Source organism: Lacerta agilis, chromosome 3 (genome assembly GCF_009819535.1).
Source record: "Lacerta agilis isolate rLacAgi1 chromosome 3, rLacAgi1.pri, whole genome shotgun sequence".
NCBI lineage: Eukaryota > Metazoa > Chordata > Lepidosauria > Squamata > Lacertidae > Lacerta > Lacerta agilis.
In genome coordinates this window covers 76,135,384-76,160,044 of record NC_046314.1, presented here as the reverse complement: position 1 = coordinate 76,160,044, position 24,661 = coordinate 76,135,384, and the positions used below count along the sequence as shown (strand labels likewise).

At 41.5% G+C, this 24,661-nt stretch overlaps 1 protein-coding gene across 1 annotated transcript; it reads right to left on the bottom strand.

The window, feature by feature from the left end:
• Positions 1-4,538: 4,538 nt before the first annotated feature.
• On the bottom strand, positions 4,539-24,276 carry EXO1 (exonuclease 1). The gene is made up of 13 exons (XM_033144353.1): positions 24,092-24,276; positions 22,632-22,751; positions 21,301-21,424; positions 20,206-20,343; positions 19,395-19,607; positions 17,996-18,183; positions 16,493-16,589; positions 15,731-15,959; positions 15,034-15,286; positions 9,677-10,166; positions 9,068-9,172; positions 5,623-5,816; positions 4,539-4,904 (listed from the first exon to the last, which is right to left on the bottom strand). Exons 1-13 carry the CDS (start codon positions 24,250-24,252, stop codon positions 4,754-4,756), a joined length of 2,463 nt encoding a protein of 820 aa, XP_033000244.1. The 5' UTR covers positions 24,253-24,276; the 3' UTR covers positions 4,539-4,753.
• Between the last annotated feature and the right edge of the window lie 385 nt (positions 24,277-24,661).

The following is a 24,661-nucleotide window of genomic DNA, read 5'->3' as shown; positions in this document are numbered from 1 at the left end:
GACAGCAAGCTTGCAACTTACGTGGTGTGTGTGTGTGTGTTGTGTTGCGTTCTGGGGATTTTGCCTAAAGCCAAAATTGAGTATAGTCAAAACCCATTGGGTTCAATGGCGGGTGAGATTGCTAAGTACAGTACAAAGGCCTCCCCGCTTCAGGCAGTTACTTTTCACAAGTTGGAAGCTAATGAGAATGTGTTTCTGCTAAGCCTTCGAACCCATCCCACATTTACTTCTCTGTACTGTATTTATAACATGTAAATATGGCTTGTGTCCCATCTATGGTTGGAACATCTTGCCTCATGAAGTTTGCTTGGACCTCTTTCTTGGTGTCTTTCCCCATTCGATTTTTGTATTCTGGCAGTCCTGCCGTGGGAGGCAGTAAAGGTTTTATGAGTGGGATTTTGTTTTGCTTGCCGAAACTGCCTTTATTCCATATTATCTGTTTTGAACTTTTGCCACAATATTTAATTGCTCTACACTCCCATGTAATGTGTTTGCATTGGAACAGTGGGATATAAATATGTATGAAATGAATATTTATCAAAAGATAAATAAAAATAGCCAGGAAGAAGACATGGCTGATTCTGTATTAAACGGGTATTTAAGCCAGTTTTTATTTTCTGTATACCCCTTTCCCTACTCCACAGACATTAATGTGGTTCTGTGTCATTCTGATCTTGGGAGACGCATAATATTGGTAGACCGTATGTCAGACACAGGAAACCAAAAGCAATTCAGCAACAAACCACAGCACCCCCTGAAATTAAATCATGTTTATAGCTGAGTGAAAAGATGGATGTGTTCATTGCAGCTGACCTCTGTGAACTTGCCTTCTAATCCAACACAAATATTAATTTGTGTTTTGAAGTCTTGAACATCCCGCATGATATTAGACACAACACACGCCAGCTGAGCTGTGATTAAGTTTGGGAGCCATTAGGCAATCTGCAGGTTGCTTAGCAACTGCAACAATCTTTGGAAAGTGGTCATTCTTTAGAAGTGCCAGGCCTGCAGTAACATTACCTCAGCCTTGGACTAAAAAAATTCTAAGCCACATACCCACAATGAGGGAACTGGATTTTTGCTTGGTGCAAAGCTGACGATTTGAAGAACTTAATAATTCTTCAGTAGAAGCATACTATGTAAAACCAATTAAATTCTTTTTAAAGACAACATGGAATACAATTATTATTAGTATTATTACTATGGGGAGCTGGCTTGAGGCACCAGGCTCGGTGGCAAACCAACTCTGTTTTACAAATATGTCTGCAAATGTGACACGAAGGCTAGGAATATCAACCACACCGTGTGGGAATCCCTTGCAGACGACCACAGTGTCTGGAAACAGTCTGGTTGTGCATCCACAGCAGTGACCAGAGGAATGACCGCTGGGAGAAGTCCAGAGAGAAGCATCTGCCCCCGCTGCAATAAAACATGTCTCTCCTGTCTCTACAGCCACAGCAGGCACTGCAACCTTCCAACAGTTTTGACTTCATCCACAAAGGCACTCCTCCATTGTCTCCCGAGACAAACATATGCCAATTTTAGTCTACTCTTCCTCCAAGAAACTCAAGCCAGATTACTTGGTTCTCTCCCACCACCCCACCACCTCAAAACCACCGAAATATTTTGAAATGATAACTCATAAGAACATGGGAATAGGCTGCTGAATCAGGCCGATGACCCATCCAGGCCAACAATCTGTTTTCTGTACTGCGGATCCTGTACTGATCACAAAAACTGCACAATCTCTTAAGATCTTCTCCATCAGATTCTGTGAATAAAGCAAACTTATTCTGGTAATTTAGAAAACCAATGCATGCGTACGAATGAGGGATGGAAGGACTGCAAGGAAAGAATGATAACAATTCAAATTAAGAGGTTTGCTTGATTGAATGTCCTCCAAGGCAGCTGCCCTTTTCAGATCTAGCAGTATACCAGAGCACACATTAAATACTTCTGCCAACATCTTGCTCCCTGGACAAAAGATCAATAATACTCCAAGTAAAGTTACATATTCTTTATTGGTCAAATTAGACACGGGTGGCGCTGTGGTCTAAACCAGAGAGCCTAGGGCTTGCCGATCAGGTCGGTGGTTCGAATCCCCGCAATGGGGTGAGCTCCTATTGCTCGGTCCCTGCTCCTGCCCACCTAGCAGTTAGAAAGCACATCAAAGTGCAAATAGATAAATAGGGACCTCTCCGACGGGAAGGTAAACGGCGTTTCTGTGCGCTGCTCTGGTTCACCAGAAGCGGCTCAGTCATGCCAGCCACGACCCGGAAGCTGTACACTGGCTCCCTCGGCCAGTAAAGCGAGATGAGCGCTGCAACCCCAGAGTCGTTTGTCACTGGACCTAATGGTCAGGGGTCCCTTTACCTTTAGACTATGTGAGAAATGTGTGATTATTTTTTAAGTAAAAGAGGGGTGTGTGTTGCAGCTTCCATCAGTAATGGCTATTTTAGTTCATCTAAATATATGATAAAGGGAAGAAATAGGAAATTCATATTCACACTTCATTTTTGCTTATTGCCATAAATATTTCTTGTAAATAACATTTGGCAAGTAGTTGGTAAAAAAAGAGACAGTGGCTTGCATAGGATTTACTGTCTCCAGATGTGTAAATATGGGAAATGTATAACATGTTACACACAAAAAGCAGGAAACTGTAGTTCCACCATTTGCATCTGCCATCATGCAGTCCAGACAGGGAGGATTAGAACAGTTTTCTGGCACCTGAGTGGTTTGGACCAAAACAGTTTGGGCTTCAGTTCAAATGGTTAACCATTACAGGACTTCTGATAACTTTTGTGCGCAGGCAGAACAGAACCACCAGACTCTTCTGAATAGAAGCAGAAACTCTCACAAATGAAAAACAGGAAACATACCTTAAACAAAATTATTTCTATGCAAAACATCACTTTCTCTAAAAGCAAACTCAGGTGGTGAATGCCGATAGGATCAGAACCTCTTAAAACAATAGGGAGGTATCAAAAGGCTTGGAGAGCAAAAGTACAAAAAGCTTTTAAAACATACCAGGTCAGGCTGCAACCCCACCCCAAGCTTGAACGAGTACTCAGAAGCTACAGAATGCTGCGAGTTAGTTAGAAAATAAAAACAGAAAAGGAAAGGGAGATGGAATGGAGTGTCCTGGAAGCAGGCATGGCTGGCTGGCTGGCTGGCTGCATGAACAAGAGCACTCCTTTTAGAAAGTGGTGATACAACAAAATGTGGCATGCAGTGTAGGTCCTACCTGTGGTATTAAGAAGAGCCTTAAATGGGGGAATGGGGGAACTGGCCAGGGGTGAAAAGGCTGCGACTCCATTGCACCAACAGCCAGGGATCGTCCAAGACTGTTCTTACTCACATGGATAAACCTGGAGTGAACTTCCCTGCCTGCTCTTTTTTTATTGTGGAGGAAGAGAACCTTCTCCAATCTCCAGAAGCCAAAAGCAGCAGTGAGTTTTAGTCCATCCATTCTCTCATTAAAAAAAGATAACAAGTGTACCAGCTCTAATATGGCCTATTCATGGATTGTTCTTAAGATGCCAATTCAGACATTGTGTCCAGCATCCCAGGGGCTACATTATTATTATTATTATTATTATTATTATTATTATTATTATTATTATTATTATTAATTAAACTTGTATACCACCCTTCACCCCAAGATCTCAGAGGGTAGAAGGGAGGCAAGAGGCAAAAAGGTAGTGGAGGGACAAATGTGACTCTCATCTCCATTCCATAGGTTTCTATACCATCCAGCCTTCTTTCCACCCAGTTAAGCAAGAAGTATAATTAGGGTTCAAGGAAATAGCCTAACTAGACAAATGCACTTGAGAAGGGTGTGGGGCATGGCTGGCGAGTTGCTTTGCCTGGGGAGGGTACTGAGCACCAAAAAGAATGGCCTGGAGGACTGTTTTTGGCCCACAGGCTAGAGGGAAACCCCCCCTTCATAAAATATATTATAAAAAAACAAGCGTTTCCAACATTAGTTGTACTGAAGCATACCCATGGATATAAAAGGAGACTGAGAAGGTAGCAGATGGGCGATGCCACCCCCTGGCAGGTGGGTGAAGGAACCGGTTAACGGCAGAAGACTGAGGTTGATGGACCAGCCTCCACCACGGGTTGCTTCTCTCCATATGGCTCAATAAGCTGCTTCTGCAAGCAAGCGTGTTTTATAGCAGCGGCTTCTTCAGCAACCTGGGGGTGTGCTTCTGAACAAAAGAGACAGGGGGTCAACATTCAAAAGCCCTACTGCTGTACGTGGCCCTTTGGATCAAGATGGGCTTTCAGATAAATTATTGTGATCTACAATTTCTGTTAACCTTAAGACACAACAAATCTTTTACACTTACTTTTCCTTAAGCTTCCCCCCCCCCCTTTCCTGGGCCATCTAGAAGTGGTATATTTACCATAGAACCAATAACCACAACTTTTGTAGCCCCCCACCCCCACCCCACTTTCTTTTTGAGCCTCTAATAGCATTTGGCTTTTATATTTATACCGGATAGATACATCTTGTCCAGCAATAGATTTGCAGCCAATTTTATTTTATTATAGCAAATATAAACACTGTAGTTCATTTTACTTCTTTCAAAACAGAAGCGGACAAGACCTCTGATAAGACTAAAATATACAGCTCACATCCAAATATATACAAATGTTAATTTGGATTTGTGTGTCCAGAAGCAAATGTGCCTGGACATTACGTTGGTCGATGGCTATTAGTTTTGCTCAGATCTGCAAGATCAGTTCATTTAAAGATTTTCCGCTGTACATGACTGAATTCAAGTTTATTTAAAGTGTCATCGTCTGTCTCTGGAGTGAGCTGGATGTTATCTTTGTTATCTTTGATTGGAGACAGTGGCTCTGGTTTTCTACAGGACGGTAGCCTTTCAGAATCCCTGCAAAATGAAAGCAAACTGTTAGTGCCCAGAAGTACTAACAGTGCTTACAGGCAGTAACTATTTATCTAGTTCAAAGTGTATTTATAGCATTGTGAGCCTCTGATAGGGCATTCTGACAGGAGCTGCAAGTGATTTAAAATCTGCCAAATGTCCATTAATTTTTGTTTTATACTTGGTTAAAAAAATTATTTATGAGATATATTCTACAAGCAGAGAGGATCAAAGTCTGCTTCCTAGGAAATGTTTACTTCTACCCACTAGAATAGTATGCTAAGTAGGAGGAAAATCCCAAAGATCTACTCCTTGACTTAGGCAAAGAGGAATGAGAATGAGGCCTATTTGATAACATTCTTGTGAAATCTTCCTCCTTCAGCAAATACTAAAACAAATTTTAATATTTATATACCACCCAGCCACTCTGGGAAGCCTGAACTAGCCTAGGTAGCCTTTATGAATCTCAGAGGTCTGATGATGCCAACATGCCTACTTCAAGAGCTGCAACGGCTAATATTTTGCCAGAAAGACACTTTAAAATTATTTATTTCACAACTTTTATATAACGCTTGATTGAAATCATATTATAAAGCAGTTTACAAAAGCTAACAAAGTGCTTAGCGGTCATATATCACCTTCATCAGTATGCAATATTTAAATAAAGTTGCTGAAGATCTAGAAGGAGGAAACTGTCGTATTGAGATATAGGAAAAACATTCACCTTTTAAACTGGAAGGTCCTCCACAGTTCATTAATTGTCACCTGCAACCCTGCGTTATTTTCAGCATTGTGATGTTTTTTCTTCTTTGCACTGGCTGTTTTCTTGCTCAGACCACTAACTTTGGCAGGCAGCAATCTCTTGTGTTCTGTCACAGCGTGGGATTTCGCAGAACTGGCTTTAAGTAATCCAGGAACCTGGAGACAGAGAGAAATACCAACTGCTGTTCCATTAAAGTCCTTATGATTTGTCGGTAAAATGATCACATTGCACCAACAAGTGCAATTCGTTGAAAAACTCAATCTAGAGCTTCATTATACTCTGATCCCTCCCTACCAAATGATCTCTTTACCAACGAAAACTTGTCCGTTTCTAAACAGCTCTCTCTGTGTGCATTTATATATGTGTATCTATATTTATGTGTCTATAAATTTACACATATCCGACTGACATGTGGGAATCACACAGAACCTGTAAATGACTTTGGAAATGGCAAAACAAGTGTCATAAAGTTTGCTAAGCAGCAGATTTGTCTGGACACAAAGAAGAGAGGGGACCTGGTGGATTGCCATAGGGAAGACATTCCAGTTTTGGTACCCCCCCCATCAAAAGGCTCAGCTTCCTGTACCACATCTCCCATAACAAGGGAGCAGAGACAGTATCCCACGATTCTAAGAAAGCATTTTGCACAAGCATGTCTGTGCGCACACAATTAGGAAAAGGGAATCTGTCCCCACAGTGAAGTCATTAACCACAAGAGGTCACTATAATACATAATGCTATTTAGAGTCTTAGTAAAGCACTAGTCATTGAGGATGCTCATTAGACCTGTACAGAAGCTCCACCTTTAAGCAATCGATTACACACAAAAAGCCAGACATGTTTACACCAACCAGCACAATCTTTGCCATGCCTTCTTTATTATGAAGGGTATCTTTCAGATTTTTGGTGTCACTGACAGTGATGAAATTCCACCGGCACCACAAAGAACCACTGCAGAATTAGTTCTCAGCTCAAGCCTATCATTAACCAGGGAACCCAAAGCCTATATTGTCTTCCCAAAAGAAAGGGAAAGATGACTGATGTAATGAGGGAGCCGTACTAGAGAAACTGGAGAATCCAACAGCTCAGCCAGGGTTTAGATTACTGGAAATAAGCTCTCCTCCTTCATGCACAAAAGAAGAAATAATATTAATTAATATATTAAGTGTTCAAATGACTTTGCATGCATTATTTAGTTGCAATCCTTACAACAACCTTGTGAGGTAAATTGATATTATCATCCCCCACCCCCCACAATATTGCAGATTTGACAGTGGGGAGGGATGATGTCGGCGACTTACCTTACAAGTGAGAGTGGCTTGTCTAAGGCCCCCAGTGAAATCATGACAGAGGCTAGATTTGAATCAGGGACTTCCCAATTCCCAGCTCAGTCTCTTAACTACTACACTGTACCAACTCTCAGGTTAGTGAATAACCCAGGATCTGAAAACCACAGTTTCATTCTCGTCCATCTTAATTTTGGTTAGTGCAAAGCACAGTTCCACAATTTTATACATTATGTGTGACTCTGGCTTATTCAAATGTGTGGGCAAAAATACATATCGATACATCATTACAACAAATAGTCTATTAACAATTTGTTTCAAGACACAGTCTGACAATCCAAACAGCATCCTTGAGTAAACCCTTAGCCTGATTTACATCACAGGAAAAGAAATAAGATCAGGGATAGAGTTGTCTCTGATCTGTAACAGTTGTAACAGAAAATATATGCAAATAAAATAAATGTCAGAAGAGGCCCCTATTTTAAAAAAATTACAGTCCAGGTCTTACCCATAAGACTCATTATTTCTACTTTTCTACTGCCACTTTCCCACAAAAATATACCCAAAGTGGTTCACAACACAACAGCAAAATACTCATCAATGCATCATTACAACAAATAGTCTAATAACCATTTATTTCAAGACATAACCTGGCAATCCAAACAAGTAGTATAATAAAACCTAACAATTAAAAACGTATTATAAAACAGGCAACAGCAATAATTAACACACCCACAAATTGATACTGCTTATTTTAAAATACAGTGGTACCTCAGTTTTCAAACAGCTTAGTTCTTGAACTACTTGGAACCCGAACACTTCAAACCTGGAAATGAGTGTTCCAGTTTTCAAACTTTTTTGGGAAGCCGAATGTGCTCTGTTCTGAGTATAACTTCCGTTTTGAGTGCCACGCTTCTGTTTTCCGAGTGAGGGAAGGCGGGCCGGGCAGCAAGTGAGCAGGCAAGCACAAGCAGGAGCGGGATTGGGCAGCTCAGCTGAGGAGGGCCTGGCTGCCTTCAGGTGGTGCAGGGGCTCTCAGATGCAGCTTCTGGGCTGCTTCCACCTTCCCCAACCCCAGCAACTATTCAGCTTGGCTGCCTTCAGGTGGTGCAGGGGCTGTGATGTGGAGGTGGGGGCTCCTTTAAACGACTCCCTTGAGGGGAGTGCAGCCGCGAACCCCTCAACGGAAAGTGTGATGGAGCCTGCACGTCTCCAGCTGACCAGCCCCGATCCAGCTCCTGTTCCCGTGCAAGCAGCAACAGGTTGGGGCTCTCTAAACTGGGAAGCGGGAGCTTTGCGCTGCCTAGAGGAGCAGCCTGATCCCACTCCTACTTGCCTGCAAGCTGGGGGGGGGGGCACATCCCTTGCCTGCTTGCTTGCTGCCCAGGCCCAGCTTTCCCCTCACTCAGTGCCAGCGATGCAGGGCTGAATTCAAAATTAAAACTGAAACTTTTCCAGAAAACCACAAAGCCAACAAACTTGCAACTCATGAAAAAGCAGCAACACAACAAACTGAAAAAAAGCAAACCAACCGCAAATGAATCAAAATCACAAGAAAACATAAAACAACATTGACTCTAACCCTAATTCTAATCCTTACCCTAACGAAGTCCTAAAATTAACCCTAACCCAGAAATTGTCTGGTTAGATAGTAAAATTCATGTTAAATTCCTGCTTTAGGGGTTGTTTTTAAAAGTCTGCAATGGATTCATCTGTTTTGCATTACTTTCTATGTGAAAGCGCACCTTGGTTTTGGAACAGACTTCTGGAACCAATTAAGTTTGAGAACCAAGGTAACATTGTATATAAACCAGAGTCAGAAAAGATAAAACTTTCCAAGGCATCAATAAATAATATAGCCAGCAGACAGTTCCTCAAATTGCCAAGCACCAGATACAACAATCAGATTTCTTAGAGCTTGGATGAGATGATCTCCAACATGTGCTATTCTTAAAGGAGCGAACAGAGATTTTTTTTTTGGGGGGGGGCAGTGTGTGATGTTCCATCTCCTCCGCTGTGCTCCTGCTGCATTTCAATGTACAGGTATGTATTTACATACCAAAAAAAGCAAAGAACAGAAAAATGGAACATAAAAAACTAAAGAGGAAGAAAAGACATACCTTGCTATTGAACTCCATATCCTTGTTTTCAGTACACAATGAGTCACAGAACTGAAAGATTCGGGAATTCAAATTACATTCTGGTTCCGGACTGCAGTCAGGTTCCTATGGTACAAAAAAAGAGAAAAAGGCAAGTGTTATTTTATATATAATTTAACATTGGCTTGTATATAATAATCTAAACAGAGAATTTCATGCTTGCTTTTAAAAGTTAAGTGACTGAAGATATGTCCCAATGGCAAAGAGAAATAATAAATCTAAGTTGCTCTTGTTTTCCTTAGTAAAGTAACATCAGTATTTTGGTTTACAGCAGAGCTAACCTTTGGCCCACCAAATGCTGCTGGGCTACAACTCCCATTATCCTTATTAGTGGCTGAGGGTGATGAAAGTAGAAATCCAACCACATGGGGGTGGGGTGCATAGGGTTAGGCACACTGGTTTATGACAGCAGCCAGACGGACTGGCAGGGGGACCAAGAGTTTCATCAGATGTCATTTTACAGTGGAGAGCCGGATGTATTGTAATAAATAAGAGCTGTAGACTATTCCCTTGAGATGCAAGTGGCAATTTAATTAACTGCTTAACTGAAGCACAGGGTAATGATCTTACTCTGCCAGAAGGAGCATTTTTCTTGGTCATCCGTGAATATTCTGAAGTGCCCAGGCTATTTTGTGACACTCTGCCAAGCTCCTGCTCTGATGAATGCTGCGGTTCTTTTAAAGGGGAAGACTCTTCATCCAACTCTTTACTTGCTGTGGTGTTTAGTGTTTGTGATCCGGATACCTCACAACTCTGGGGTGTGACTTTGCTGGGTGTGCGTCGGCGAAACTGCTGTAGCAATGCTATACTTTGCAATGGACTGGGTGTCCCAGGTCTATCTGCAAAGCTTCTAGTCCAGTTGAAACAGCTTGTCTGTGTTGTCCTGGGTGACAGCAAGGCAGTTCTAGTTTTTCCACTCTCTGAAGAGGAAGCCGCAAGATCCTCTGTTACTGTATTTCCTGCTTCCACAACCTGAGAATCCACTTCGCTGTCCTGTGGTGACTCATGGATTTCACCCTTTGATATATTGTCAGGCTGATCCATCACTTTGCAGAAGAACCTAACATACATTGGAAGAATAGAGGTGATAAATGGGAAGGAGGGATAAAGCGAAATGGCTGCAAGCATGAAGGACTCTATGCAATTTAAAACAGCACAAATTCACCAAAAGGAAGAGACTAGGAATATTTGTTAAGGTGTTACTGATACTATTCATTTGTTACTATGGACACTTGCTAAGTAAAACAAGGAAGAACTTGGAACATTAATAAATTATACCAAACAGATAGGCCTACGCTTCCCACAGCTCTTAAGAGGCTAGGTACTCAACTGATTGTGTTGCAAAATGTACCAGCAGTAATTATTATTATTATTTACTAATTTATGTACCACTCATATGCCGAAATGGCTTCTAAGCAGTTTACAGCTATAAACACATAATTCAAGTACACAAAACATTAAAACATCCTTAATTAAAAATAAAATAAATGTGATAGTTAGTGAAAACAGTAAAATCTCGGTTCGGGGTGGGGGTGGGGTTGGATGCTTGCCTAAACAGGTGTTTCTTCAGGAGCTGTCAGAAGACCAACACTGATGGACTATTAAGACTCTCCACCTAATAGTGTCAGCATAACTAAAACCTCCTTTGTACGAGCATAATAAGAGAATGGGCATTGTAGTGGAGGTATTAGAGGCATCGCTGAACACAGTATAGGAGATCACAGATGTCGTAGTCAGAAAGCCAGATTGCTTTCTAGCCTCATTGCACAGTCCACCGGCATAATCCTAGAGCACTGACTAATACCCTGCTCCAGAAACTGAACATGGCAGTATATTATATACCACAAAGTACTGGCATGGACATTTTTTTTCTGCAGATGAGTGTGCTAGGAGGCTCATCATCCATTTAGTAGCATCTTGGGGGGGGGGGAACAGCCATTTTGTGGTGCCAGGTTCATTTCCTCTCATTATTCTTACTTTTTGTTCATATAATTAAATACACAACTTTCAGACTATGTGCTAAGGACACACTATTCTACATGTAACCAGTGGACACTGTTACTTTAGGAAGTGCAAAAGGAGGAAATGCAAATGGGAAGTTTGTTTTTAAGGTTTTATTGCTGTAAATCACACTAATGATGTAATGTAATGTAATATATAGTGGCATACAAGTATTTTAATGAATAACCAAACCAAGAACCTGATGCACACAACTTGCACTACAGAAGCCCTGGGTAATTTTTGTTGTTGTTGCTGGGTTAAGCGAAATCTTCACAGTCTTCCAGAAATGTTTCTCTAGTTCTTGAAATGTTAGGAGAGGATAAAATATGGAGAACTATTTGAGGAGAGCAGTAACACTGCTGTGGGAAAAGGCAAGCTGAGTAATCTCCAATAACTCTCGCAACCTTAAAGAAAAGGGTGTTTTTTTTTTGGTGAAAACACCAGGAGGGTCCCATGTTTTCTCCAGATGATTTGCACTTATCTAGAATATGCTGGAATCCGTTTTTTTTTTTTTTTTGTATGTAGGCATGCATACCAAGGAATCATTTTCCATGTTCCCAAGAGCAAACTTTCATGTTCAATTTTGCTTTGTATGGGCGGAGTGGGACATGCAGAATGAGAATATAAAATCACTGGGCTTCCGGTTTGGTGCCGGATAATGGCGGAGTGGAGCTGAATCAGCTCCAGTCCCCGGGGGGTTTTAGGGGTCTCCTTGTCTGCGCCAAGGGCCCCTTAAAGCCACGGGAAGAGCGTCCCGTGGACCGCGGCCTCGTGGGTCCCAGACGTGCCGTCTCTGCTCTTGATTGACCCTCGTAAGGGGGGGAAATCAAGCGAGCAGAGCTCCGACACGGGACTGGAGAGGCGGATGCACCCCCCCAGGAGATCAAAGCAGCGATTCTGCCAGACCTGAGCACCAAGCTTTTCCTGCTAACTTCAAAGAAAAAAGAAGAACCCCGGCTGCTGTAAGTACGGGACTAATTGGATTTACATTTGAATAATTGGCAACCGGGAGGGATGTTAAAAGGAAGCCCGTCCCTCTCCTTTGTTGTGCAGAGGAGGTAATTAAGCTTCAAGCGGCTGCAGCTGCATCACTAGATACAATGTTGCTACGAAGCACTTTGACAGAGAAGATGGATTAAATCCCAACTTGAGGGATTGAAGATTTTGGAAATATCTCTTCTGTGGCTTTTGGAATTATTTTTGGCACCCTGTCTCAGGGAAAATGGCGCTGGAAAACTAATACGCAAGATGGAAAATTACTGACATTTGACACCCTTTGTCTTCTCCAACCATGCTTGCTTTCGCTTTTAAACTGATTCTAGATCCGGGTATTACCCAGGAACAAAGAACAATCCTTCTGCAATTGGAGTTTGTGAATCGGAAAATGGACTGGTTAGGGCGTAATTTCAAAGAAATTTGTTGTGGAGCAGGAGAGACCAGCCAGATCTGGGAGAATTTTGATAATTTGGAAGCAGACTTCTCCAGGGAACTGGGGGAGGTGCTGGAGAAATGGGACGAATTGATTCAGCAACCCCAGGTAAATGGACGGCCCTGGTGTAGTGAGAGACACAGGGCTGATGTTTTGACTGGAGCTACAAGATTCAGTCTCTGGAGTGGGAGTCCAGAGATGAAGGTGAGAAGATTTTTGAAGACACAAGTGGAAGGAAATCAAAATTGCGAAATGGAGTTGCTGGGAGAGGAGAGCTGGTGCCTCTTGAGGCGCCCAAGGAGGAGATTTATAAACTATAAGATGATACTGAACAAGGACAACAGAGGGGAATGTAAAGATGAATGGTGGGGGGGCATGGGAGAGAGCAGAAAAATGGTGAGAAGGGGAATAGGGTGAAAATGATAAAAATTGAATTAGGATGGATTTATGGTACCCTGAAGATAGTGTGTTAAGATCTTAGGATTTTGATGTTAAGTTTTAAGATTTTGATGTTACGATTTTGGGAATTTTGAATTAGTGAAGAGATATGTAACTGACTAATAGCAGCAGCTTAAATGAAAAGAAGTATAAGATTGATTTAAGAATTATTTCATGATACTATAAGATGTTAAGTTTTTATGATAGTATAAAAGGTTGGATAATGAATTGTAATGTTAAAAATGGATGTTACCAAAGTATATTAGTATTGAAGGCAGAGGAGGGAAAGCGGGGGAGGTCCCTTTAGAAGATCAGAAACTAGATTTTGTTAAGTAGTAAGAGATAGATTGGTGTTCCAGTTTAGGTATGTATTGGTTTTGTTTTTGTTTTAATTGTTCTTTTTGTCGATTGTGTTTATGTAATGTGTTTTTTATTGTGTTAATGTTGGTGTTTATGTTATGTTATGTCTTTCTCTTGTTTTATTGGAAAATAATAAAAATCTTATAAAAAAAAAAGAGAATATAAAATCACTGGGGACTTTGGTGATGCAAAGATGTAGAAATCCACCCTCCACCTGACCTGCAAACCTTTTACTGACACACCCTCCTCCCCAGTAGATATTACAGTGTTTTGACTAATTTGAGTTGGGAAGGGTCTCAAGAGGCCATCAAATGAAAGCTTCTGCACACTGTTAATTTTGACTTTTACTTTCAGATGCCAGTTTAATATTGCTCCTCAGGCAATTTAAGTCACATTTGTTTGTGTGTTGTTAATTCCTAAGTCAATTTTTATAAAGAGGATTTTATATATAAAGCTGGTCTGGAGGCTGTTCTGACCAGATTATGATTCATTCCGCCCTTGTTCAGCTTCCCTTGGGGGGGGGATATATGCAGAGGCAAATCAATCCAAATTCTAGTACATGTTCTAATTTATGAGCATGTAAAAGAAGGTAAAGGGACCCCTGACCATTAGGTCCAGTCGTGTCCGACTCTGGGATTGAGGCGCTCATCTCGCATTACTGGATGAGGGAGCCAGCATACAGCTTCTGGGTCATGTGGTCAGCATGACTGAGCCGCTTCTGGTGAACCAGAGCAGCGCATGGAAATGCCGTTTACCTTCCTGCCGGAGTGGTTCCTATTTATCTACTTGCACTTTGTGCTTTCGAACTGCTAGGTTGGCAGGAGCAGGGACAGAGCAACGGGAGCTCACCCCGTTGCGGGGATTCGAACTGCCGACCTTCTGATCAGCAAGCCCTAGGCTCTGTGGTTTAACCCACAGCGCCACCCGTGTCCCGTTATGAGCATGTAAAGGTAACTGCTTATTTACACGTGAAGAATTTTTCAAAGGAACCAAAGACGTTGCCAAATAGATTTATTGTGTCACTTTCTCTGAAATGTCCCCTAGGGTCTTTTGGAAGGTAGCCTAGTGTGCTAAATATATTATACAATATATTATATTTTGCTTTTGAGTATGCCACTTCTACTTCAAGAAGGATACTGACAAGCTGGATACTGACAAGCTGGAACGTGTCCAGAGGAGGGCAACCAAAATGGTCAAAGGCCTGGAAACGATGCCTTATGAGGAACGGCTTAGGGAGCTGGGTATGTTTAGCCTGGAGAAGAGAAGGTTAAGGGGTGATATGATAGCCATGTTCAAATATATCAAAGGATGTCATATAGAGGAGGGCGAAAGGTTGTTTTCTGCAGCTCCAGAGAAGCGGACACGGGGCAATGGATTCAAACTACAAGAAAGAAGATTCCACCTAAACATTAGGAAGAACTTCCTGACAGTAAGAGCTGTTCGACAGTGGAATTTGCTGCCAAGGAGTGTGGTGGAGTCTCCTTCTTTGGAGGTCTTTAAGCAGAGGCTTGACAGCCATCTGTCAGGCATGCTTTGATGGTGTTTCCTGCTTGGCAGGGGGTTGGACTGGATGGCCCTTGTGGTCTCTTCCAACTCTATGATTCTATGATTCTATGATTCTATTCTATGATACTTTTTGTAAGGAAGGGAAACTGCAGAGTGAAATTCCCAAAGAATGTAACTTTTGAAGAAAGCATACCTGCTTCTAGTCCCAGGAACAACAACAACTGCGTCACTCTCTTCATTCTTCTTCCGCAAGGTGAAGGCAAATTTATTTCTAAGCCTAGGATGAGAGTTTGGACTTTCTTTGTCTCTGCAAGGGTCCTCTGAAGCAGCAATCACAGACACTGCACCAACAAACCCAGGATGCTCACCATCTTCACTGCTTTCCACCTTAGGTTTTTTAGTGTTTGAAAAATACTGGCTTAGCAGGTCACCTTCTGACAGATCTTCTAAATATATATATGAAAAATACACATTGTAATTGGGTCACAACAGAAAAAGACTGTAAGGAATATTTTTTTTTAAAAAAAAAGTTTTCAAAACTGAAAAAAACCATTAAGAAATGTAGATATATTGATCTTAATTTGATTCCCTTTCAGTGTAGAAGAAATAAATGCAAAGTCACTAAGTATTACATTAATATATTAGTTTGCAGAAAATTGGATTGCTATGCAAAAATGGGATATTATAAATATATACCAACTATTGTTAAACTGATTGGATTCTCTATGCTAAAGAATCCTACTCCTTCAAAGTCTTTATAGAAAGGGATAAACAATATAAATATGTTATGAGGGGAAAGCTTTCAAGTCTTAAGCCTTTGAGAACATTTTAGAATAAGAGGAACATTTTCTTTTTCACAAACAATCTCTTCAGAGATTTAGCTATCATACCATGCCTTGGTCTTTTTGCCAATAGTGCTTTGCTGGGAAGCTTCAGCCCTTTCATGTTCACTAGTCGCTCCAGGCCTCTGGTTGTGGGTTTCTCCAACACTGATGCTGAATTTGTTGTAATCTTGGCGGTGGAACCAGGTTTGTAGTCTCTGCTCCAAATGCTCTTTAAATTGGGTGGCTGGTCTTTGGCATATTTGTCGTCCCAGCCACGACTTCTGGGCTGTACAGACTATAGGAAAAGGAAACAAGATGATGGAAAATAGAGGAAGGAATGACTGGAGCCTGTTTCTCTTGAGACTATAAAAAATGATGCAAATAATCTGATCGTTCTTCAATTCTGTTCCATCATTCCATCCATTGGCCAGAGTGTGGGAGGAACAATCCAGGGACATAATCAAGCCAACAAGTGCTTAGAAGGCAACACTGCTCTTCCTGTTACCTCGTACACATCTTATTATTCCCATGGGAAGAAGAGGAAGTGTTGGTGTATTAGGTCTGCTTTGGGTCATCCAGGCAGCAGTCTTTTGAGCAGGCACTCCCAAACTCGGCCCTCCAGCTGTTTTGGGACTACAACTCCCATCATTCCTAGCTAACAGGACCAGTGGTCAGGGATGATGGGAATTGTAGTCCCAAAACAGCTGGAGAGCCGAGTTTGGGGATGCCTGCCTTTGAGCGTGCAACCACAGGCCAACATGCAACTTCACATTCCTCACAAAGTCTCTAAAGGTGATTTGGCACTTGCATTTAGAAGTAAAACATTACCTGTGGAGCATCAGGGTCGTAGTCATCTATTTGCTCCATTGTATTGATGTCTTTATTTCCAAGTGCAATTTGAAAAGCAGCACTATCACCGATGTGCCTAAGTTAATCAAATTAAGGGGAAAATGCAGTTCTTCCATTGACGCTTTTTCTCTTGAAAGTGGTGTTTTATAAAGAGATTTAGCCTCTATATAATCAAAAGTAAATTCTACATTTTCCTCTTTGAATGGATGAATGCCTCCTAACTACTTTGCACAACAGCTTAGCCAAGATATTAAAGCTTTACATCAGAATCATCCCTTCTTAACTTTATCCCTGGAAGACTCTGTGCGAAGAGTAGGAGCTGTCATTTTAGAAGGCAATAGTTTTGTTGTCGCTTGAGGTATCTGAAGCAGCATTACTGTTTATACAAGTTTAGCATTCTCCCAAAGGAAAGAGGATGTGCTAAACTGAATCTATGAAATAAACTGGTTTAGAAACAACAGTTATGTTCTGTTTTATAGTGAAAGAGTCCATGATAATTGAAGATTTCAAGATAGCCACCATTTTTATAATGAATGGTGGAGGCGCTAAACAGCTTAGAAAGCCTTCTTAAAAATACGGTAGTTTAGGACCTTTTAACTGAAATTTTAAGAACTATTGGATGAATGAAAAACCACTAGTATGAATTTCAACATTTAAGGAAGAGATCAGATGTCCCACTTGATAGTTCACTTATATCAAACTTCATTCAATGTTAGAAAGCCATTAAACAGCTAGTTTTCCTTGCAAAATTGACTTGAACAATGAGAAGGAAGGTATACACATTACATTCCTGAATATTTTAAACATACTGGTACTTAAAGGCACCCATTTTCTTCAAATGGAGCAACAACTAGCACCAGTAAGTCAAATTTAAGAAGTTTATAAATTCCACAGATTACTACACATGATCTTAACTCTGATATTGTTGGTAAAGGTACCCCTGACCATTAGGTCCAGTTGCAGATGACTCTGGGGTTGCGGTGCTCATCTCACTCTATAGGCCGAGGCAGCCGGTGTTTGTCCGCAGACAGCTTCCGGGGCATGTGGCCAGCATGAGTAAGCTGCTTCTGGTGAACCAGAGCAGCACACGGAAATGCCGTTTACCTTCCCGCCAGAGGGTACCTATTTATCTACTTGCACTTTGACGTGCTTTCAAACTGCTAGGTGGGCAGGAGCTAGGACCGAACAACGGGAGCTCACCCTGTCGCGGGGATTCGAACTGCCGACCTTCCGATCAGCAAGCCCTAGGGCTAGGCTCTGTGGTTTAGACCACAGTGCCACTCGCTGTGTTGGTACTTATACCCATATCCTAGGCATGTTTAACCCTGCAGCAAAAGGTCTCAAGTTTTGCAGGGCTTACTTGCAAGCAAGTATGCACAGGACCACAGCCTCAGAAGTGCTTAACTTTGCCTGGCATCCCAGAGACCCCATGAAAAGGAAGAGACTATAAAGACTTTTAAAAAATTATTTGATAAAGGATACTTTCCTGCATAAAGCAGTGTTTCTGGATCAACACCATCTTCGTAAGCATTCAAAGGAACAAGCTGTCTCCTGACTGGGTCAAAAACCAACTGATAGAGGAAAGTATTATTAGCACGAGTAAATCCTTGTATGTATTCTTCTGGTACCAAAATATTCATCTTCAAATACTGCCCCATTTTCCCAATGACCTGGAAGAGAAAAGGGCATGTTATGCAATGCACAGCATACTTGGGAGACAGCAGGCACAACGGCTTGGACCCTTTGTTGCTTCTCCATTCATGTAACAGGGAGGAGAAGAAGAAGAAGAAGATTTGATATCCCGCTTTTCACTACCCGAAGGAGTCTCAAAGCGGCTAACATTCTCCTTTCCCTTCCTCCCCCACAACAAACACTCTGTGAGGTGAGTGGGGCTGAGAGACTTCAGAGAAGTGTGACTAGCCCAAGGTCACCCAGCAGCTGCATGTGGAGGAGCGGAGACGCGAACCCGGTTCCCCAGATTACGAGTCTACCGCTCTCAACCAACTACACCACGCTGGCTCTCACTGGGAGGACCATATCCACGAACACTTCCTTCTCTATGCCAACCCTCACACTGTTTCCAAGGTTCCCCCAAACTCTGAGAGCAGATTTTCATCAGTTGCAGCAGGAAAAGGAAGGATCAAAAACCCTATTCCATTCATGGAATTAGGATATATGCTCATTGTTTTGTCACTCTTAGTATGTACTCCAAAGCTGAAATGATTACTGAAAAGAGGCATGGGGAAGAGAGGTAATGTTTTAAGACCCTTGTCAAACTTCCTTTTTAAAAAAACCAGATCTGACATTTCCCCAAAGTCCCAAGTATCTTTTCAGAGTGAGTGACGTACACTGGAAATTTGGACCAAATGTTATTTTCTGTCTTTATTCTCCCTCTCTTCAAATACTACAGCAAACAAACAAACAAACAAAAAATCATCCTGGAAAGCTGAGGAGTGGGCATGATTTCTGAAAGAAGAGTTTGGACTGTGGCCCTTCACATTTGCTAGTATGAAAATAATGATAAATCATTTAATAATGATAAAGCTTGTATATAGTTACAGTCCAGGGCTGCTTCGAATCTTGGCTCATTTACAATTATTAAAACCAAAAAATGTATTTGTATCTCAGCCAAATGGACTCATTTGGAAATGTAACAAGGAAGAATTAAGCTTTAGTCAACACACAACATACAAGAGTCCACAAAACATATTATTGCTTAACTGTTTTTCCCTATTTACGTGAACAAAATTTCTTTTGACAGGTATCTACATAATAACTCAACTGAGTACTTTCCCCAGAATTCTTCCACTCCAAAATTGGCCTCACTATCTGTGGAGCTTTTGGAAAACATAAAATTAACTCAAGAGCCAATAAACATTACCTTTATAATATCAGGGTTATTGGCTATTTTTATCAGCCTGCAAGCTTTGCCTAATCCAATACCATGAAGAGATGGAAGGTAGTCACAACCAGACAGAATACACATGTAACGGAATTTCTCTTCTGTAAACACATCACCAAGTTGTTTGCACATTCCAAGCCGAGTCTGGTCAATTTCTAAGCCATTTCCACACTTGTCAATTTTCAGAAATACCTTAAAACAAAATAGCGGACAAGTCCTTGTATTATTGTACTATTTCAAACAAATGTTGGCCAAGCACGGAATTCTTTCCCAATCATCAGCATATAAACTTCTTGCATATTTTACACTACAATTTTTCATCAATAAGCAATACAACTTTGCATTTTCTATTACATACCTGTTGCGTCTCTATGACGTTTGCAAACCCAGCAATCCCGTTCCCCCCCCCCCATACGGACATTGTCCAATTCTTTCCAGCGGTCACAGTCTGCCTAACGTCAGTAATATTTAGCATTTATATGCCATTTTTTGAATGTACAAAGACCTTCACTTACATTATTCTCAGCAATCAGGGCCCCTCAGGAGACCAATATTGTTCTCCGTATATTCCAGATGGAGGAAGGAGAGGCCAACACTGAGAGATACTGATCTAAGGTCTCCTTGCAAATTCATGGCTGGGGAGGGTTTTAAAGCAGGAGCTTCATGCCTCACTGCACACTCACAGAACAATGCCTGCCCTGGGTCATATAGGATTGGAGGGCTGGGTTTCCATGTATAGCTGAGCCCTGATGCTGTCCCTTTTAGAAACGAATTACTAGATCTTTCCTACCTTTTTACATCCAAAAGCAAGAAGATCAGAATCCTCTGTAATTATAGCTTCGACTAAGCCAGTCTTGTTAAGGTAGGCGAGCTGAGCATCCGCTTCATATGGAGCAACAATGCAATCTATTCCCCGGGCTCGGGCAGCCTGCAAGAACAAAAAAACCAATTCAAGCCCCCATTATAGTGCTTCACAAGTGACAACTGGCCTAGTCTCTCCCCAACTGGTCTAGTCCCTAGTTCTTCCCTGCATGGTCCTAGTTGCCTCTCCTGACGACCTGAAGTTCTCCTAGTTGCAAAAATTAGGATTATTGCACAGCACAGAGTAAGTTTCCATACAAAGAACCGCATTTAGGTTCATTGATCGCTGAGTTGGTCAACAGTTTCTGGACAAAACAAAAAATCCTTCCAGTAGCACCTTAGAGACCAACTAAGTTTGTTCTTGGTATGAGCTTTCGTGTGCATGCACACTTCTTCAGATACACTGAAACAGAAGTCACCAGACCCTTGTATATAGTGGGGGAGTGGGGAGGGGTATTACTCAGAAGGGTGGTGGGAATGGGTGACTGGCTGATAGGTGTGGAAAACCTGTTGACGACTGTTAACGACTGCAACACTTTAGATTGCAGCTGTGGGGTTATATAACATGAATGCTTCTCAATTCAAATATAATTCCTGCTCCCAAAAGAAAAGAGATGTATCACAGTGAAGGACGCCAGGCTACTTTAATTGATACAACTTTTTTGGGGGGGGGTTGGTGGGGAAAGTGTATGGGGAACAATTCAGTTATTATGAGCCCTCATCTGCAGCCTGAAATGGTGCAGCCCTGACATGGGTTTGCTCCTTCAATGAGAAATATCGGTAAGAGAAATACCTCTCTCTCCTATTTTATATATAAAATATATAATTACCGGTACATATCTTCTGTTACTCAGTTACTAACTACAGCAAATGGTTGAATAAACAAACACTGCAAACTGAGTCACTATCCCTTCTGCAAAGCCTGTATTATGCAAACATCAGGGTGTATTACAAATGCAGTTATTCTGCCAATAAATATAAAATGGGAAAGCAGCAACGACCTACCAGCTAAAAGGCTACTTACTTTAATCACTTCACAGGCCATAGCATGCGTAACATTAATGCTACGTGCAAAGCATTCTCTGGCTTCTGATAATTTCCCTTCACGGAGCAGCTGTTTCCCTTTCAGGAGGTTTGCTTGCCGTTTTCTTCAAGATAACAAAAAGAAACCCGTCGTCTCAGTGTCACAGAACCGTAACTGAACAGGTGGACAGCACCAGCATTGCATTACACATCAGAGACATGTGCATAAACCTTATTTGAGCATTTCAAAGAAAGCATGAGGGCAGTGCCTTGGAGGAGGCACACACAACCTAGACACTCGATGTCGCTATGTGTTTCAACTTCCTATGTTGAGCGATTGGATGATCAAGAACCCTGTGTTCTTAGGGTTCCTGATCTAAGGCTGGCTTAGAAGCCTCCCCCACCCCCAGGCATGGGAAGGTCAGGATGGACTGAGTGGGGACTGTGGGAGTATGTCCCTTTACACTTTATGCCCTCAGGGTTCTGTGAATGTCTGAACTATGGTGTCTGAGTCTGCTACAGTGGACCCTCCGGATACGAACTTAATTCGTTCCGGGAGTTCTTACGTACCCTGAAAAGTCCGCAACATGAGGCGTACGTGCACGATGCGATAGAGTGCTTCTGCGCATGTGGTAAAACTCCAGAAGTATACACTTCCGGATTTGCCGCGTTCGCAACCTGAAAGTTACGTTACACGAAGGTCCACTGTATATAAGATCTTGAAAGCCAGATACGAAAGAAAGTATAAATGTATAAAATACATTGTGTAAACTTTAGGTTTGCCTGGTCCCCATTGAAGGAAATGGAACATAAGCATTTCACTGCACTTTCATCTGCTGAAACTGTTACTATAATACCACCCCACTGTTTTAACCAGGGTGCAAGATTTCTATGTGCATGCCAGAGTACTTTTTAAGTTCAATTCCCACTTCCAAAAGCAGTGCCTCATGCTATACCTGTTCCAGCAGGTTCAGGAACTTTCTGGAACAGCTTTTCAGGGAGTAGGAAAGTCTGTGATACAGGAGCAGAAGTTCTATTTGTTGACTTTTGTTAACGCTGAATGTGTTTGCTATTGAGATGGTTGTAGGTCATGTTCAGTACTGAGAGGTTTTGCAAATTTAGCTAACGTTATTGTCAACAGGATCATATGCCACATTGCAGCATTACGGAAGTCTGCTTAGATTTCAACACTGCATTGCTTTATAAATTCTGCTCTCATGACGTTAACATTTGAATTGTTTTTACGTGAAAGTTACTGTCTTTAAAGCACACATATCCTGCAAACCACCAATTTGAATTTCTAATGGCGGCGGGGGGGGGCATAAGACTTACTCTCGTCGTGACTTTTCAACTTGCTTTTTGGAAGGCAGGGTACAGCCATCAAATACTAGAATGGGTTTGACCCCAAATGACAGAAGCATATCAGCAAGCTTCATGCAATAAGCTACATATCTGTAGAAACAAACACAGTTGCCATATATCAGTTAGGAAATGCTCACCTTAATCCTAAAATGTAAACTGCTAGAGGAAGCTTAGTTATAAAAAGTCAAGGCATACTTAGCTTTGCAATACCAAAATATCCACAAGATTAAGATACCTTGGTACCACAGCATCCAAGGAGAGTTAATGTGGCATAATGGCTAGAGCGGTGGACTAGGAACTGAGAGACAAGGGTTCAAATCCCCAGTCAGCCATGAAGCTCACTGAGTGACCCAGAGCCTCTTTCAGCATTGTTGTGAGGATTCAATGGGGTGAGGAAGAACCATGTTCACTGCCTTGAGCTCTTTAGAGGAAAGCGGGAATAAAAATGTAACAATTCCATGCCTAATCCAGTACGTAGCCAACAGAAATTAATGATGTGAACTTAGTTGAAAAAACAGTAATGGTAATTATGTTAAACATATATAGAAGAGGAACAGTCATCATTTCATCTTACGTATGAACTTATGGGTATCAGTGGCCAAAGATGATCATAGAGATTTCCACATTTTTCAGACTGCTTTCATTTTAGCTGCAATCCTGAGTGCCAGCTGTTTACATTCTATTGATTAAATGGGGTTTAAGTAGCCTGCAGCAGTCAGAAGTAACTTAAAACACAACCACAAATTAATATTATTCCTTTTAATTTAATTTATGCATTGGATAGCACATTATGTACTTTTCCTATTTTTCTTGTCGACTGTTGCTAATTGATTACGAGATCTGTTAGTGGCAGTATTTTCCACATATATTTTTCCACTGAGCATTATACATCAAATAAAGGACTGCAAGTCAAAACTGTCTTCTAAAAACTGTATTCAGACAAAACTCTCCAATTAGAGATTCTTTGCCAAACAACTTTAACTGATCTGTTCAACATTTAAAGTTGTTTTTATTGTAGTACTGTGTTTATAGGTTGTATACTGCCTCGTGCCATTTTAAATGAAAGTGTGGTCAATAGATTTTTTTTAAAAAAAACAACAACCCAAAGCCAATTAATCTCTCATGTGAATTAAATATGTCTTACAGAAAAGAGGCCGGGGGGGGGGGGCTGATCCAGTTCCCCATGCAAATTTTTTCTGCTCGCCACAAGAAAAAGGTTGCAAATTTAAGCCACACATTAACTTTTCACGGTCGAAATTTGGGGGGAAAGTGAGGCTTATATCCAGGCCAATACGGTATATACTGCCCTATACCCGGAGGTCTCAGGGCAGTTCACAGGAAAGATCAACATAAAAAACAACACTATATATAAGAATAAAAACAACAACCCATGAACACCCATTCTGTCTGTCAAATTGCTTTAAACTTACTGATCTGTGGGTTCTCCTTTGGCTAGTTTTTCAGCACATGCATAGGCTCCTTTGTGGAGCCAGCAGTAAGTATCCACAGCAACTACTTGTCCTTTGTATTTCTTTACATGAGCAGATTCAGCAGCCTCTTTAATAAATTGGAGCAAACCTTGGATCCCCATTGTTCTTAAGTCAAATCCAGGAAACTAGTAAGGAAGCAAAGTCAATACAACCTCAATCCTTGAGAAACAAAAACAAAACAACACTCTGCAACTAAACCAAACATCCGTATGAAACCACCAAGAGATGAAATACTCCATGCTGACCCCAATGTAAGAGACCCTAGAGATACCAGTTACCTGCCAGGAATTTTGTATAGTTACCCTAAGTTTTTCATTCCAGGGACAGTTCAAATGATACAAAATACAAGCATAAATAAATTAGTGTGCAAGCTTCATCATTGGTACACATAGGTTAGGTTCAGCTTATGATGACTGCTCCCCCCTCCATTGTGTACTGCAGTGTTTTTCAACCACTGTTCCGCGGCACACTGGTGTGCCGCGAGATGTTGCCTGGTGTGCCGTGGGAAAA

Coding starts and splice junctions, on each gene's coding strand:
- EXO1 (XM_033144353.1), bottom strand. CDS start 24,252: ATGGGGATCCAAGGTTTGCTCCAATTTATTAAAGAGGCTGCTGAATCT. Junction 22,752..24,091: donor AAAGGAGAACCCACAGATCA/GTAAGTTTAAAG, acceptor TTGTTTCTACAG/ATATGTAGCTTATTGCATGA. Junction 18,184..19,394: donor ATAACCCTGATATTATAAAG/GTAATGTTTATT, acceptor TTTCTCTTCCAG/GTCATTGGGAAAATGGGGCA.